This window comes from Somniosus microcephalus, chromosome 16, assembly GCF_052327205.1.
Source record: "Somniosus microcephalus isolate GS21.2 chromosome 16, FLI_Smic_1.0, whole genome shotgun sequence".
NCBI classification, from domain to species: Eukaryota; Metazoa; Chordata; class Chondrichthyes; order Squaliformes; family Somniosidae; genus Somniosus; species Somniosus microcephalus.
Window position 1 is genome coordinate 51,424,925 of NC_141002.1, and position 18,145 is coordinate 51,443,069.

The window sequence follows — 18,145 nt, forward strand, 5'->3', positions numbered from 1 at the left end:
TCTGCTGCCTCTCTCGCAGGGTTACTATTTAACTAAAGATTACACACAGGATTCCTTTGTAGTCCAGCATCTGGGAAAAAAAAGTGTGAAAATCAATGTCACCAGTCAACACCTCCAAAAACCTTTAATACTGGGTTTTTAATGTAAAAAAATGTTTTATATACCTTCTGAAACTTCACATCTAGTTCTGGTCAATTAGCTGAAATAAAAAAAAGTTATAGAAACATACCTTGTTCCTGTTCTTTCTGCTTCTTCTTTTCCATCTTAATAGTCTTTGCATTGCGCAGTTTGGCTTTCCCGATTCCTCCGGCCTGCCGGATAGATTCCAGCAGATTGGCTCTTCCATTGGAGGGTTTCACAACCTCCTGAGGTGCTCCCCGAACAATGCCACCTTCTGAAGGACAATTAGAGAAAGTAGAAGTCAATTAAAACACCTTTCACAATTAGGGTCCTATTGATTTGGGTGAGAAATTTTATGGAGGTAAAATTGAACTTTGGCAGGGGTACAAAAAGTCTTCAATGGAAAGGCAAATCGGGCGGGATGGATAATAGACGGCCGATCTGTCACTGCCCATTTTACGCCCCATGTCTCTTAGGCATCACAAAACACTTCACATCCAATAAACATGGCAGCCGTTTCACACAGCAGGATCCCACTAACTGGTCTTTTGCCTCATTTGCCATTTCTGTTTTTGGTGGCGTTAGTTAATTCAAGAATATTGGGGTCTTTAACAGGCAAACAAGATCTTGTTTTAATGTTTCAACAGAAAGGCCACACCTCCAACACTGCAGTAATTCCTCAGTACTGCATTGAAGTGTCAGCCACATTATGTGCTCAAATCCTGGAGTGGGCTTTAAACACACAACCTCCGAGGCGAGACTGCTGCCACTCTTTTACAATCACGGAGGAGGTGTGCGCAGGGAGGAATACTGAAGGAACTGCATTTTATCCACATAGATTTGTGCCTAAATGCAAAAGGATAGTCTCACAGGCAAGGGCTAGGTGTAAACATGAGGCATGATCTGTAAAAAAAAAAAAAAAAGTTAATTGAAGGAATATTGCAGGATGCCATACAACCTCATCCTCAAAAATATGAATTCAAGTTCCCTTCATAGTTTTTTTCCCCCATTCTCAGGATGGGGGTGTTGCTGGTAAGAAAGGCATTTATTACCCACCCCTAGTTGCCCTGGAGAAGGTGGTAGTGGGCCTTCTTATTGAACCCTTGCAGTCCATGTGATGAAGGTGCTTCCACAATGCTGTTAAGTACAGAGTTCCAGGATGTTAAGCCAGCGAAGATGAAGGAACGGTGATACATGACTGGTGGATAATACACCACGTGCTGTAGTTTGAACCACAGATAGGCAAGGTCCCTAAATTTGATCCATGTCTGTGATCGGAGGGGCATTACATCTGGCCTCCAAATTCCTGGGTTAGGGAAGAGAATAACTAAAAAAAAAAATACAGCTGGGGTTCACCGACTCCTATCTTGTGACTTCTGCTAGAAATGTAATTTGTGGAGATGATCAGGCAAAGTTAAGATGCTCCTTATGCAGAATAACCTGTGATGCTCATTTTAACTTCTGTTTCAAAGTGCCATCCTCTTGCCAATACCAAGCCTGCACTGGAAACATTTGAGGGCAGTCAGAATCAAGTTCAGCATCTCTTGGATTAGTTGGATTTTTTATTTCTTTAAAAAAAAAAGCAGGTACTTTAGGGCAAGAGAGTTTTAGAAAGCCTGGTATTCCTTTAAGTTCATGAGACTGAAGACATTTAAAAATCACAGAAGCATAGAATGTAGCTAGAGTTGCATAAACCCCCTTGTATTTGGTGCAGTGAATGTCCCAGCCAGTAATGACCTGCAGTCCCACTACATTCCTGCTGATGGCAGTGCTGATCTATAAGGTGGCACCATGAGCAGAAGGTTAATGGGGACAAACGTCCATTCATTCTTTAGCATCCCTAATCCTGATGGCACAGGAGAGAACCATGAATCATATTTTTATGCAACTGCCCTGCCTTGATTGAAACATAATTTAGACCGGATTGAGAAGAGACACATTTACAAACAGACCTGGCGGTTGACTGTTGCCAACATTCGTTTGCAGAGATGACTGAACTGGAAGTGGAGGTGGAGGAATCGGAGGAGGTGGTGGCGGAGGAGGAGGAGCACTCACTGGCATCAGCAGTTCAGGAGGAGGAAGTCCTACAGGTGGCAGTGGGAGACTAGTATTCTGTTGATCTGAAATGCAGAACATAAAAATTATAGACTTTGAATAGCTGCCACTCCACAATCTCTGAAATGAAAAATGTTAGATTGAGCTCTGATTGTTGCTTTACAAATATATAATTCCTGCATTTTCCTAGAAATTGAAGATTATTGCCCTAATGAGGAAGATATGTTATGATTTTAAGTTATTTCATAATGTTTGGTAACAATTGGTTTGCTATTAAAACTGACAGGGCTGCGCAAAATGTGCGTGTCCAGACAAAGATGTCACACAATACTGCACACTCTCGGTTCCTCCTCTTCCCCCTCACCCCACAAATCATATGCTTTATAGTGGTTGTATCTCTCAGATTTTAAAGCGGTGCTCCCTCCTATATACTGAATGTTTTATATAGTGACTTCATTTTGAGAGATAAATTTTGAAAGCATTTTATTTTTTCTCTTCTCAATTTTCTCTCCTTACTCTGGGGCGCAGTTTTAATGTGCCTTCTGGTGACCAGCCAAGAGAGAGATTGGCAGTGGCCAAGGAACAGTCTTGTGCCTCACTCTCTTGACCAAAGGAGGTGTGGAACACACAAGAAAAAAAGGAGGGGGGGGGGAGATGAATGAGTCCCCATGCATCTTAATAGAAATAAATGGGGAGGGCTAATCACCCTGGTGTACTTGTCATGCATCTACTAGGAGGTTGTTAAAATGTCATAAAAGCCCTAAAAAAGACAAAAATAACCATCACCACCAAGTGCATATGTGTAACTTCGCTCAGCTCTTTCTAGCGGGTGAATACATTACATTATCAATAGTTCTACAAAGCAGTAAATGCAGACCATCTTGCAGTACCTGGCCCGTTTGTGTAAAGTGGTTCTGTATTGAAACTGGGCAGTTCAGGCATATTGCTTCCTGGCACAGAGGGTGCAATGCCCGGACCCAGATCAGCACTGTACATGAGGTCATCTGCAATGCCAGGCAGATCTGGCAGGTAGGATGGGACATCAATCTCTGGGACCTGTCCCAGGTCTGGTACGTAGAAATAATTCTCAGTTGTCTGAAATAACAAAAGAATGCAATGTTCAGAAGCTCATGCAAAACAGCTCAAAAAACCTTTGTAGCAATATTGAGAAGTAGATATTGGAAGAATGTTCTGCATGTTCAGTTTCAGCCAGCTTGGAGCTATAGTGTGCTAACAAAGTGCACCACCTGGTCCGCAGTAATTTTTATATCAGATCACATTTATAAACCAGAGGGGCATTTAGGGGCAGGACATTACTGCACCAATTGCATTTCCCTTGAGATCTGCTGAATCCCATGTTGGGCTCATGAAATTGGAGAGGGGAGCCTAACTAGCTTAGCTCAAGTTCCAAAATTTACCAAAGGTTAGAGTTCAGAGTTTTCCCCATTAACACGAAGTGACTGTGGTCCCACTTGAATATGGTTAAACCTTTATCTAAATTATAAGTGCAAGGAAATAAATCCCGTAGTCAGACGGCCAATGCCAAGCCGACAGAGCTAAGGCAAACCTTTCAGCGCAAAGATAAGAAACTGGATGTACTGATAATGCAAACATACTTGCAGCAATTAACATCTACTAGTGAAAACTTAATTATGGTCTGAACGCACAGTTGTTAAGTAACTTTGTTACCAACGATTTCCTATCACACAGACTATGCAGAAATTAACCAGGTTACTCTCATTCCCTTTTGTTCAGCAAATGAAGCACTACATAGCTTTCATTAATTATGGATTAACAAGCATGGACATCTCTCCTTCTCCCATGCCCAATGGGACAATCTGCAGAGGATGACTGGTGACAGGTAAATGTACAATCTATATTCTGTGCATAATATAAAGCTGTGCCCAGCACACTGCCAAATTGGTATTTTGCATATCCATTATTTAAAAGTAATAATAAAAAGTATGATCATGGCACAGCGTGTTATGTAGCAGAGTGGACAGGGCATGGACTCCCCCCAATCTCAGTGATGCGATCCTCCACAATTACCCGTCTTTCAAGTTGCTCCCTCTTGGTGATAGAGAGTGGAGCATCGAATGGTTTCTCTTCTTTCTCGGTCTCCAATGCAGTGTGAGTTTTTGTCACAGCTCCGGCTAATGGGTCCAATAGAACATACTTCTTGTAGCTGTAGGGAGAAAGAGTCGAACACCATCAAACGTCACAGGCCAAGCAGATCTGGTTCAGTATCTTAGGCCTCCATTCTAGCGAGCAAAGAGTAGAACTGAATACTTATAAAACCAAGCTACATGTCTAACACACAATACTTCCTTCTGGATATTCTTGCTATATCTATCTATTATAATATCAAAAGAAAGCTGATGATCAGGGGAGTGTTATAGGCGTATTTACTTTTTGGTCAGACAAAAATTGTTCCGACAGTATACAAAAAACGTTCAAAAATCCGCTCATTAGCGGTTGACCAATCCTACCGCTCGTTGAGTGACGTGATGGTTGACCAATCCGACAGTTCAGTGACCTGATGGTTGACCAATCGGTGCGTCACAGGCGGCACCTAATCCTGCAGCCTCCCGAAACTTCGCCGCCATTTTTCCCCCTGCTTTTCCTCCACAGCGAGCGGGGCAGCTGTGTCGGCCCACCGGAGCGGCAGGTGAGTTGGGGTCACTCGGGCCAGGCCTCACAACCGCTCGGCCCGAGACACACAGCGGGGGACTGGCAGCGGCCGGCCGTCAACCCCGCGGCCCGACACACAAAGCGGGGGAGCGACAGCGGCCGGCCGTCAACTGCGCGGCCCGAGACTGCGTCGGCCCGCCAGAGCGGGAGGTGAGTTGGGTCACTCGGGCCGGGCCTCACAACCGCTCGGCCCGAGACACAGAGCGGGGGAGCGGCAGCGGCTGGCCGTCAACCGCGCGGCCCTCTAAACTGCCTTGGCAACGCCGGGCCCCCCCTGCTAGTATACTATAAAAGTAATTTTTGCAACTCCCAAACATATACTTCAACCATTAACCGGAAAAGTTGAAAGTATATTGGAAACAGTCCAGCATTTCCATTTCCAGGGGCATCTCACAGTGAAACATACAAACTACAATAAACTCTCGTTTAAACGGCACCTAATTATCCAGAATTCTCTAATAACCGGCAAAATTCAGGAATAGGTTTTGAGGCTTCCATATACTGTATATTCGGGGCCGCGTGACCGGGGCTCCAGCACCCGGGGCCGCGTGACCGGGGCTCCAGCACCCGGGGCTGAGATCGGGGTTCTCGTACCTTGGCCCACTGTCACTCCATGTCCCTTCTTCTGGTCTGAGGTCAGCCGATATATAAATTGCCTCGGTAGCTATACCTCTCCGTTAGCCGGAATTTTTAATCAACCGGCACCATCCTGGTCCCGTAGGTGCCAGATACGAAAGAGTTTACTGTAGTTACATTCTTGCTAAATATACTATAAAAGTAATTTTTGCAACTCCCAAACATATACTTCAGCTATTAACTGTAAAAGTTGAAAGTATAATATTGGGCCAGAAATTCGGGTCCCCACGGGTGAGTACGCGCTGGGTACTCACACGTAGGCCCAACGAAAGTGCCGGTTTTGTGCATGCACTGCACATGCGCTGGAAACTGGAACTTCCGTTCCCTTGAAGGAAGGGGTTCATAGGTCAAACACGTGCGCCTGGAACTTTTTTTTTTTAAACCAGTTTCTCCGGGAGGGTAAGTCTCTAGCAGTTGTGTGTTTAAAAAGCAGTTGCAAGGCCTGCTTTTAACAAGGTAAGTGGTGAATTAAGTAAAATGAAAACATTTTTTCCATAGGTTTATTATTTTTAAATACTTTAAAAGGTAAGTTTATTTTTAGCCTCCTTAAAAACTAATTAATTTTTTCAAAAATTTAAATTATTGTTTAAAATAGTTATTTTATGTAATTTAGTTATTTAAAAAAAAATTTATTTGAAGTTTTAGTTAGGTTTTGGGGCCGATCTCTGGAGATTCCCTGCTACGATTGGCTCCCCATGGCCCACGTGATCCCAGGGGATGCTTCGAACTAACTGCGCCCCTGGGATACGCAAGCACTGCGCGCTGGCAGCTGGAGGATGTCCAGGATCGGAATCCCACGCGGGCCCACAACACAACGGCAGGCGCGCTAGGTAAGTGCAGGTCGGGGGCTTGCACCCACGGGAAGCCTCCGACCCGAATTTCTGGCCCATTGGAACCAGTCCAGCATTACCATTTCATGGGGCATCTCACAGTGAAACATACAAACTAGTTACAGTTACTGCAGAATCTTAAGGGTAGTTTATGTTCAATTAAAAATATATCCAGAACATCCACTTTCTTTGACAACCTGTTGAGGCTGAAATAAGCTCTAAATAATTGGTAGCACCTCCAGGCATTGCAGCAATACTTCTCTCAGGATTTCTTTCCTGCCTCTTACAAAAGCACAGTATATTCCTTCAGTTCCTTCCTCCCCTGCCTGTCTCTGCACCTGCTTAATATGTTACATCTCCAGCTTTTTCCAGTTCTGATGAAGGGTCCCAGACCTGAAACGTTAACTCGGTTTCTCTCTCCACGGATGCTGCCTGGCCTGCTGAGTTTTTCCAGCGTTTTCTGTTGTTACTTTAGCTGTGGGCTGAACCATGTTTCACCCTATTTTCATTCTCTTCCAGGATGCATATTTATATATTTTTTAGAAATAATGGACAGAAATTCAAATTGGGAAACACACAGCTCCCTTGCATGAACTTAAAATAGCTTAAAATGCTTTGAAGACACTCAGGAAAAAGAAGGATCTCCTAAAATCTTAAAAATTATTTTTTAAAACAGCATTACAATATTTTCCTCAAAAAAGTGAACTCAAAAGTTCACACATCATGAAAACCCAGCCCCCAACTGCTTTTATACTGACCAAAATTAGAGTACAACTACTTTATTCTTTCCATGATGTTGGGCATCAATATAAAGCAAGTTTCAGTTTCTTTTTGAATTAAATTTAATTACCTATTTTGATCGTGGCATGAACTGGCCAGGACAAACAACACATCTATGATTACACATTTATGTGATGGTTCTGTTTGTTTAAATGTGATATTACACTCAGACCTGTGTGATATTCATTATTTATAATTCATACACAGAACCTGCAATAAGCTGCAGGTTGCTGTTCTGCAAAAGTGTCGTCGTGACGCCAATAGTTAATCGTCTCCCGAGAATGTTGTCTTGCATCAATGGCATGAACCACAGACTATACTGACAGTTGGTATGTGCATGTACAACTCACACACAGAATAAACATACCAATAAAAACAAAACTATTCTCTTTCTCAACAGGGTTAGTGACACCTACGGGTTCTCAGTGGTGTTGAAAAGTAGCAAAGAACTAATGGAGCTGATGTTTCGAGGAAGGCTTCCCAACCCTTCCTCCATCTCATTCTCCTCCCGCGACCTCGTGTTCAAACACACCGGATAATGCTTTGCCTTCTCCTGAAGGAAAGGAAGAAAAATATCTCAATTAGTTCAGTCTGCAAGTCTCTGCCTACACTGGAAACATTTCCTGCTCTAACTAGATTGGCTTTTAGATGTTTACTTTACTAGAGTGACGAGACTGATCCCTAATGTCAGAGGAAGAATCACATGAGCAACTTGCCCACTCTTCATGGCGAGTCCTGGCAGTTAATCTCCGCAGACTGGCTGTGGGAGGGCAATCACAGCAGAGCCCTTGCTCCATGCACCAGACATTCATCTCGTGTCCTTTCAACCTGGAGGGGTCCACTGGACAGTGATCAGGATCAGGAATTCCAGCTGATTTTTCTCTCCCCTAGCTCAGACACAGCAAGGCCTCACTGTCACCTCAGCAGAGATTAGATATAGGTTGGAAATAATAGGGCAGTATGATAGTATTGAATCAACCATCTCAATAATATACTACTGGAGTTAGTGATTGATGCAGAGACCATGTCAACAAGCAAGAATAGGTTAGATAGGTGGTTGAAGGAAAGGGGAATATAGGAACAGGTGGGCACATGGGATTAGGACTATTGCTTATGTAGAGGAAAAACTGAGCAACCAGTTCCTGTGTACTAATTCTATGTATGCATTTATTGTATTTCCAATTTAAAATACAAAGCCCCTACAGGAGCAGAAAGTGGTGGAATGCATTCGTCATGTTGTTCACACTACCTTTATACACCAGATGGCATACTGTGTGGATCACCTGCTATCTTTTCTGTTGAAGAAGTGTATGTAAAACACTCGTTTTTCCCACAAGATTGCATTTGAGATGTAATGTTGAAGCAAGGCATACAGGTTGTGTATTGCTGCTATACTTGGTTAGGGAAAGGGATTGAAAATCCAGTGTATAAACTGCTTTGGAGGGCACTAAAGACAAAACATAGGAGCTAGAAAGATTGAAGAATGTACTATGCACTGTTCTATTCGTTTTCTGGTCTGATTCACTTTGCATTGTAAATAAATAATACACTGCCTAAATAGATTAATATTTGTAGTGTTTTAACCAGAAAGGCATTGCACAGTATTTTGAAGTGACATGAGTATTTTATTTCATTCACATCAATTTTTAATATGCAAAATACTTCAGCCCCATTTGCGCAGCTTTTAATATTTATACAGCTTGCATAAAGGATCATCAGGATGGCAAAAAAAAACAAACATCAGAGAACTGGAGGAGTAAATTGGCTGCTTATATTTTAATTAAAAATAAATTAAACTCCACATAATTTACAAGGAAGATGCTGTGGTCAGTAGTTCCTAATAACCCAGGGTACTTCAGGGCTCAGGTGCACAAATCATTCATGTGAGGGGTAACTACAGATTAGTATTTTGACAAGGATAGGGTGGACAAAGTACTTTGAGAACCTTTTAGTATAAAATACACTCCCCATTTAAAATTGAAACCAATGTAATCATGTAAACACCACCTAACTGTAGAAACTGGATTGGTTTTGAGAATTAAATTTTCACTCTGGAGAAAATTGTGCACCCAGAGCAAGAGATTGCCCAAATTTAAACAAAACAGAACACGATTTTACAGCCAGCTTTATACCGAAAGTACTCCTGGTTGAAAGAGAAGACACAAGTACATGCAAGGATCCTAAAATGGATAAATGATTAATCCTGAATTTCTTTCACAATTGAGGAAACTATGGTTGCCCCATACCTGCACTGCCTTTTCATCCAGTGGCTTCAGCTTGCTGTGAATCTTGTAGCGCGGACGCTTCTGCAAAGCAATGTCGTCTACCCCAGTGAAAATGGAAACATAATCCTGAAGCCTGTCAGGTGCAGGGTACTTTGCACTGGAAAAGACCTGCACAGAACACAATAGAACAAAAAAGCACATGAAACCCAATATTAAGTTGGTATTAGCAAAGTGACAGCACACAGCCTCAGCTCCACACAGCCCAAGATGAATCTGCAGACCCGCCCCCCCCCCCCCTCCTTTGAGGAAGCACGCTTCACTGTCTCACCAAAACTGTGACCTGGAACTAGATACATGAAGGAACGCAAAATGTAAACCACACCCTATCACTTCATGGTATAGTGTGCTGAAGCTTGAATTGAGATTTCACTTCTAACCATTGTTTACTGTACACTGCTGCCATTTTGCAATCCCTTTATTCCACTGAATAAAAACAAAGTGTTGCAGAGGAAGATATATTACACAAGAAACTCATGTACACATGCATACAGTTTAATTTACAATAGATTTGATGGTTCTTATAGTTCTGTAATATTTGAAGGGAGCACTATCCAAGCTTCATTAAGGTATGAAATGGACAAACTCAATTGATCCCATCCCCATTCTGTGGTACCCCATTGGAGAATGCAGGATTTAATTGTGGCTTCTCTGTTTAATATGTCAGATGCTGTGACAGCAAACAATCATTTCAGATTCAAACACAGTTTACAATGGCACCTCCGTAAGTAACGAAGGAAGTCAAACTGAACAACTGACTCAAATTATGATTAATTGGGAGATCTATTTAGATTAAATTTATATTGTTACTGGCTCTGCAAACTGTAGAGGAAATTTAGTGTACAAATGGTTTCCTGACTGGAAGTGCAGAAAATGCCTCAAAAGGAGACTGGAGTTGAAGTGCTGTTATTTAGCATTTTACATTGAGAGAGTCAGGTCATCTAAATTCAAATCATGCAACAAAGAGGGTCAGTGACGCACTGAAGGAATACTTTTCTGAATTCACAAATCCCTATTTCCATGTAGAAACACAGTCCAGAATCTCTCACACGCACCCAGAAAACACTGGAAAATTAACACTTACTTTAGTGGCTTTCTTGCTGCCTTTGATTTTTTTGATCTTCACTTGAGCCAAATTGATCCGGTCATTGATGGACTGTAAGCGAGTTTGGTTGCTCTCCACATTTTGGGAAACCCTGCAACAAGACATCCTGCTGTTAAGAGTTGTTCAAAATGGTGAAATACCATTATGAAAATATATTTGCCACTACTCAAGAAGGGAAAAACAGACAGTAAGGGTTAAGAGCAGTTTCTCAGAGTAGTTGGAAGTGGATAGCAGTTCCCCACAGGGTTCAGTTCTGGGGCCACACTAGATCAATGATTTGAATATAGGCCTAGAGGGAGCGGTGTTGGAATCTGTAGATGGTACAAAATAGGTAGTATAGTTAATTCTTTAGAAGACCAAAGGAAGTTGTAAAGGGAGAATGGGCTAAAAAAAAAAAATGAAATACAGTGTCACTGCATGTGGGCTGATGCATTTTGGTAAAAAAAAATTATACTCTGAATGGAGGCAGGCTTGTTGCAGTGGTAGAGCACAGGGATTTGGGGTACAAGTTCACCGAACATTACAAGGCAGCACCACTGGTGATAAGGCTGTTAAAGCTAATGGAATTCTAGGTTTTATCTCAAGGTATAGAATATAAAAGCGAAGAGGTAATGATGAGCCAATACAAAACCTTAATGGCCCAGAAATTCGGGTCGGAGGCTTCCCGCCGGTGTAAGCCTCCGACCTGCACTTACCTAGCGCGCCGGCCGTTGTGCTGTGGGCCCGCATGGGATTCCGATCCTGGGCCTGCGCCAACTGCCGGCGCGCAGTGCTTGCGTATCCCAGGGGCGCAGTTAGTTTGAAGCGTCCCCTAGGATCACGTGGGCCATGGAGAGCCAATGGTAGCAGGGAATCTCTATTCATAGATTTGACAGGAAAACCTGTCAAATCTATGATTAGAGTTCAGCCCCAAAACATAACTAAAACTTCAAATAAATTTTTTTTTAAATCACATTTTTAAAATAACTATAAATTACATAAAATAACTATTTTAAACAATTTAAATTTTTGAAAAAATTAATTACAGTTTTTAGCGGGGCTAAAAATAAACTTACCTTTCTTTAAAGTATTTAAAAATAATAAACCTGTGGAAAAAATGTTTTAATTTTACTTAATTCACCACTTACCTTGTTAAAAGCAGGCCTTGCGACGGCTTTTTAAAAAGCGTAGCTCCTGGAGACTTACCCTCCTGGAGAAATCTAGAAAAAAAATGGAAGTTCCAGGCGTACGTGCTGCCTCTCCGGCGCAAGCGTTCGACCTGTGAACCCCTTCCTTTAAGGGAACGGAAGTTCCGGTTTCCTGCGCATGTGCAGTGCATGCACGAAACCGGCACTTTCGTTGGGCCTACGCGCGAGTACCCAGCGCATACTCACCCATGGGGACCTGAATTTCTGGCCCATTAAGACCGCAACTAGAGGACTGTGTGCAGTATTGGGCTCCACATTATAGGAAGTAGATTGAGATTTTAGAGAAGGTACAACAGATTTACAAGGATGCTGCCTGGCCTCCTCAAAAAACCCACCCCGAGATATCTGCGCTCCTCTAATTCTGCCCTCCTGAGCATCGCTGATTATAATTGCTCAACCATTGGTGGCCATGCCTTCTGTTGCCTAGGCCCTAAGCTCTGGAATTCCCTACCTAAACCTCTAACTTTTTTTCCTCCTTTAAGACGCTCCTTAAAACCCAACTCTTTGACCAAGCTTTTGGTCACCTGTCCTAATTTCTCCTTATGTGGCTCGGTGTCAATTTTTTTTTGTCTTTTAATACTCCTGTGAAGCGCCTTGGGACATTTTACTACAGGGGGAGTAGCCCTGATAATAAAGGATGACATAAGGACAGGAGCGAGAAAGGATCTCGGCTCGGAAGATCAGGAAGTAGAATCAGTATGGGTGGAGATAAGGAATAACAAGGGGCAGAAAACACTGGTAGGAGTAGTATATAGGGCCCCCTAACAGTATCTATACCGTTGGACAGAATATTAATCAAGAAATAGTAGGAGCTTGCAACAAAGGTAATGCAATAATCTTGGGGGACTTTAATCTTCATATAGATTGGAAAAATCAAAGTGGCAAAGGTCGACTGGACGACGAGTTCATGGAATGCATTCGGGACAGTTTCCTAGAACAATATGTCATGGAACCAACCAGGGAACAGGCTATTTTAGATCTTGTATTGTGTAATGAGACAGGGTTAGCAATTCGCAATCTCATAGTAAAGGATCCTCTGGGGCAAAGTGATCATATGATAGAATTTCACATTAATTGAGTGTGACTTGCCCAAGTCCGAAACTAGAGTCTTAAACTTAAATAAAGCCAATTACATAGGTATGAGGGGCAAGTTGGTAAGATAGATTGGAAAAATAGATTAAAAGGTATGGCGGTAGATAAGCAGTGGCTAGCATTTAAAGAAATATTTCATTATTCGCAACAAAAATACATTCCACTGAGAAACAAACTCCACGGGAAAAGTGACTAACATGGCTAACTAAAGAAGTTAAGGATAGCATTAGATTGAAAGAAGAAGCTTATAATGTTGCAAAGAATAACAGTAAGCCTGAGGATTGGGAGAGTTTCAGAAACCAGCAAAGGTTGACCAAAAAATTGATAAAAAGGGGAAAAAAATAGAATGAGAGAAAACTAGCAAGAAATATAAAAGCAGATTGTAAGAGTTTCTACAAGTATGTAAAAAGGAAAAAAGAGTAACAAAAGTAAACATTGGTCCCTTAGATGCTGAGACAGGAGAAATTATTATGGGGAATAAGGAAATGGCAGAAACGTTAAACAAATATTTTGCATCTGTCTTCACAGTAAAAGACTCAAAAAGTATACCAAAAATGGTGGGGAACCAAGGGTCTAATGAGGGTGAGGAACTTAACGTCATTAATATAAGTCGAGAAAAAATACTAGAGAAACTAATGGGATTAAAAGCCGAAAAATCCCCTGGACCCGACGGCCTACATCCTAGGGTTCTAAGAAGTGGCTGAAGAGATAGTGGATGCATTGGTTTTGATCTTCCAAAATTCCCTAGATTCTAGAACGGTCCCAGCAGATTGGAAGGTCGCAAATGTAACACCGCTATTCAAGAAAGGAGGGAGAGAAAAAACAGGGAACTACAGGCCAGTTAGCCTGACATCAGTTGTCGGGAAAATGCTGGAATCCGTTGTTAAGGAAGTGGTATCAGGGCACTTAGAAAATCATTACATGATTAGGCAGTCAACAAGGTTTTATGAAAGGGAAATCGTGTTTGACAAATTTATTAGAGTTTTTTGAGGATGTAACTAGCAGGGTAGATAAAGGGGAACCAGTGGATGTAGTATATTTGGATTTCCAAAGGGCATTCGATAAGGTGCCACATAAAAGGTTATTACACAAGATTAGGGCTCATGGGGTTGGGGGTAATATAGTAGCATGGATTGAGGATTGGTTAACAGACAGAAAACAGAGAGTAGGGATAAACGGATCTTTTTCAGGTCGGCAGGCTGTAACTAGTGGGGTGCTGCAAGGATCAATGTTGGGGCCTCAGCTATTTACAATCTATATTAATGACCTAGATGAAGGGACCGAGTGTAATGTATCCAAGTTTGCTGAGGATACAAAGCTAGGTGGGATAGTAAGCTATGAGGAGAACAGAGTCTGCAAAGGGATATAGACAGACTAAGTGAGTGGGCAGTAAGGTGGCAGATGGAGTATAATGTAGGGAAAGGTGAGGTTAGTCACTTTGGTAGGAAGAATAGAAAAACAGAATATTTTTTAAATGGCGAGAAACTTTCAAATGTTGGTGGTCAGAGATTTGGGTGTCCTCGTGCAAGAAACACAGAAAGCTAGCGTGCAGGTACAGCAAGCAATAAGGAAGGCAAATGGCATGTTGGCCTTTATTGCAAGGGGGTTGGAGTATAAGAGTAAGGAAGTCTTGCTACAATTGTACAGGGCCTTGGTGAGACCACACCTGGAGTACTGTGCATAGTTTTGGTCTCCTTATCTAAAGGAAGGATATACTTGCCTTGGAGGCAGTGCAACGAAGGTTCACTAGGTTGATTCCTGGGATGAGTGGGCTGTCCTATGAGGAGAGATTGTGTAGAATGGGCCTATACTCTCTGGAGTTTAGAAGAATGAGAGGTGATCTCATTGAAACATATAAGATTCTGAAGGGGATTGACAGGGTAGATGCTGAGAGGTTGTTTCCCCTGGCTGCAGTATCTAAAACTAGGGGGCATAGTCTCAGGATAAGGGGTAGGCTATTTAAGACTGAGATGAGGAGGAATTTCTTCACTGAGGGTTGTGAATCTTTGAAATTCTCTGCCCCAGAGGGCTGTGAATGCTAAGTCTTTGAATATATTCAAGGCTGAGATACATAGATTTTTGGACTCTTGAGGAATAAAGGGATATGGAGATCAGGCAGGAAAGTGGAGTTGAGGTCGAAGATCAGCCATGATCTTATTGAATGGTGGAGCAGGCTCGAGGGGCCGTATGGCCTACTCCTGCTTTTATTTCTTATGTTCTTAAAGACGTTATATAAATACAAGTTCTTATTGAACTTGCACAGATAAAACCCAGCCAAAAACACACCAAGAACAAAAAAAAACAGATCAGCAGAATACAGCATCTTAAATGTAGGCAAGATATTTGAACTGTCTTGTGATTAAGATTGGACCCTTCAGATGCAGAATTGGTTCTAAAACCAGATAATGCAGGTCCCATAGTCCTCACCATGAAGGTCCCATAGTCCTCACCATGAAGGTCCCATAGTCCTCACCATGAAGGTAGATTGTGACAGGAGGAGCATTGAGGGCAGAATTTTAAATATTCAAGAGTATGCCTTTCATTTTAAATGCTATTAGTGATAACAATACATTATAACATTTTCAGTGCTGCGAGAAATCCCTAACTCAGACAGCTTAAGTACATCTACTTTGAAATCATGCTCCAAAGTGTTACATTTACTGCATCAAATCTCCAGAGTCTTAAAAATGAGAATATAGAGAGCGTGTTGGATTCAAAACAAAGGCTATCCTTCTCGTGCCCATGAGAAGTGCCATAGGAACTGAATTAAAGCATCAAATCCTTGCAGTCAGAGTAAACAGACTTTCATCTGATCATTCTGGGTTGGATTCCAACCCAGGTCCCAGAAGTGAAAGGCCAGTATCTAACCCAGTACCCTTCACCAAACATTCCTGTTCACTCTTTAAGCAAAAAAAGCGTTGAGTTCTGTAATGGGAGACCAGGCTTCGCTACGCTCCCAACTGTACTATTGATGGTTTTCGCTAGCACCTCCATAACACTTCTTTGCTCTTTAACAGGTCGAGTGAATTCCATAGATACAGGACTCTGACGTTACAGACCTACTGTGATACAAGCACAGCACTAGAAGACCACAAAAGTTACACTGTGGTGCATTACACAGAAGTTAACAGGTTATAAAGGACCCATAATAGAGGTCTCATTCCGAGCAACTTTTCTCCCTTTGCAAGGATGGAATCCACCAATAAGTAGAGAGTTAATTGAATTACACGTTCAGTTGTATTAAAATACACTATACAATGGAGCTATATCTCCAGAACACCAATAGCCATGGTATAATTTAGTGCAAAAGCTTTTCAAACCCTTTTCCATCATCATTTAAAACAGATAGAAAGAGGAAGGTCCCACATTCCACCCCCACACTGCAATCTTCTCAGCACAGCACAATGACAGCACAAGGAAGATGGTGGTGGTTGTCAGAGGCCATTCATCTCAGCCCCAGGACATCGCTGCAGGAGTTCCTCAGGGCAGTGTTCTAGGCCCAACCATCTTCAGCTGCTTCATCAATGACCACCTCTCCTTCATAAGGTCAGAAGTGGGAATGTTTGCTGATGATTGCAGTGTTCAGTTCCATTCGCAGCTCCTCAGATAATGAAGCAGTCTATACCCGCATGCAGCAAGACCTGGATGACATGCAGGCGTGGGCTGAAAAGTGGCAAGTAACATTCGCGCCACACAAGTGTCAGGCAATGACCATCTTCAACGAGAGAGTCTAACCACCAACTCTTAACATTCAACGGCATTACTATCGCTGCATCCCCCACCAACAACATCCTGGGGGTCACCATTGACCAGAAACTTAACTGGACCAGCCATTTAAATACTGTGGCTACAAGAGCAGGTCAGAGGCAAGGTATTCTGTGGTGAGTATCTCACCTTCTGACTCCCCAAAGCCTTTCCACCATCTACAAGGCACAAGTCAGGAGTGTGATGGAATACTCTCCACTTGCCTGGATGAGTGCATCTCCAACAACACTCAAGAAGCTCAACAAAGCAGCCCGCTTGATTGGCACCCCATCCACCACCTTAAACTTTCACTCACTCCACCATCAGCATACTGTGGCTGCAGTGTGTACCATCTACAAGATGCACTGCAGCAACTCGCCAAGGCTTCTTCAGCAGCACCTCCCAATCCCATGACCTCTTCCACCTAGAAGGACAAGGGCAGCAGGCACATGGGAACACCATCACCTGCAAGTTCCCCTCCAAGTCACACACCATCCTGACTTGGAAGTATATCGCCATCCCTTCATTGTCACTGGGTCAAAATCATGGAACTCCCTACCTAACAGCACTATGGGAATACCTTCACCTCAAGACTGCAGCGGTTCAAGATGGCGGCTCACCACCTCAAAGGCAATTAGGGATGGGCAATAAATGCTGGCCTTGCCAGCGACACCCACATCCCCATCCCATGAACAAATTTTAAAAAATGAAGCTCAAGTAATGTGCAGTTAATGCAGAATAAAAATATCAACCTCAAGTTTAGCAACAAGGATTATAGACACACTCAGAGCAGTCATTTCATAGTTAGTTTGAACTCATCAGGAAAGCCTAAGCACACCAGGACAAGTATACTCATCTAGATGTGGTGAAAGGGTTAAGACTACACAGAGGGAAAAGACAACATGGGGACATATTACACAGAAGGGAGAATGGTGATATTGTGGCGGAGCCGCTAAGGGACTCCGATCAATTGTATATAATTCCCTTTAATAATGTTAGCTACAGCCTGAGTCTGTATCTTTGTTTTCACTGTTTACATGTACAGAGCGCGATCACTTTAATAGCGCGGGTAAACGCGATGACGTCACGCCGTTCATCACGTGATCCCCCACTGGTGGGAAAAACGAGATGACGTCATGACGTCAGCCATGGGACCGCCCAAGCAGTCCTCGTGGAGCCTCCGAACTGACTCGACCTATATTCGATGTTCTCCTGTAGTTGTCCGTTAAACTCTGTTAGTTTTCATTAAACCTCGTTTATTTGATCGCCTGAGTGGACCTCAGTCTTTTGGATAGGAACTAGACATTCCTACAATATCATTATTGTGCTGTGTCCAAGCAATAATCCTCCAGAAAGTTATACCCAGGAACTTCTGCTCTTTGCTGGTCTTGATAAGTTTTGACAGCATCTCAGTTCTCACATCCTGTTCTTGTGCTTGAGTAGCACTCTCATTGTGATTTTCTGGTGTTCAGCAGAATTTGCCATTGGCATGTGCAATTCTCTAGATCAGCCAGGACTGCTGATTACAGCAAATATCCTTCACTCTTTATACTATGAACAACAACTTGTATTTATATAGCACCTTTAACGTAGTAAAACGTCCCAAGGCGCTGCACGGGAGTA

General features: G+C 42.6%; 1 protein-coding gene across 3 annotated transcripts in view; it reads right to left on the reverse strand.

The window, feature by feature from the left end:
* washc1 (WASH complex subunit 1) overlaps positions 1-18,145 on the reverse strand; it is a 35,347-nt gene that overhangs the window by 3,218 nt on the left and 13,984 nt on the right. For all 3 annotated transcript variants that reach the window (XM_086009020.1, XM_086009021.1, XM_086009019.1), the window contains exons 3-9: positions 10,479-10,590; positions 9,359-9,505; positions 7,529-7,665; positions 4,225-4,360; positions 3,066-3,270; positions 2,073-2,240; positions 230-394 (exon numbers count right to left, since the gene is read on the reverse strand). In XM_086009020.1, coding sequence (XP_085865146.1) covers positions 230-394; positions 2,073-2,240; positions 3,066-3,270; positions 4,225-4,360; positions 7,529-7,665; positions 9,359-9,505; positions 10,479-10,590 — 1,070 coding nt within the window. The remainder of the gene's footprint in view (positions 1-229; positions 395-2,072; positions 2,241-3,065; positions 3,271-4,224; positions 4,361-7,528; positions 7,666-9,358; positions 9,506-10,478; positions 10,591-18,145) is intronic.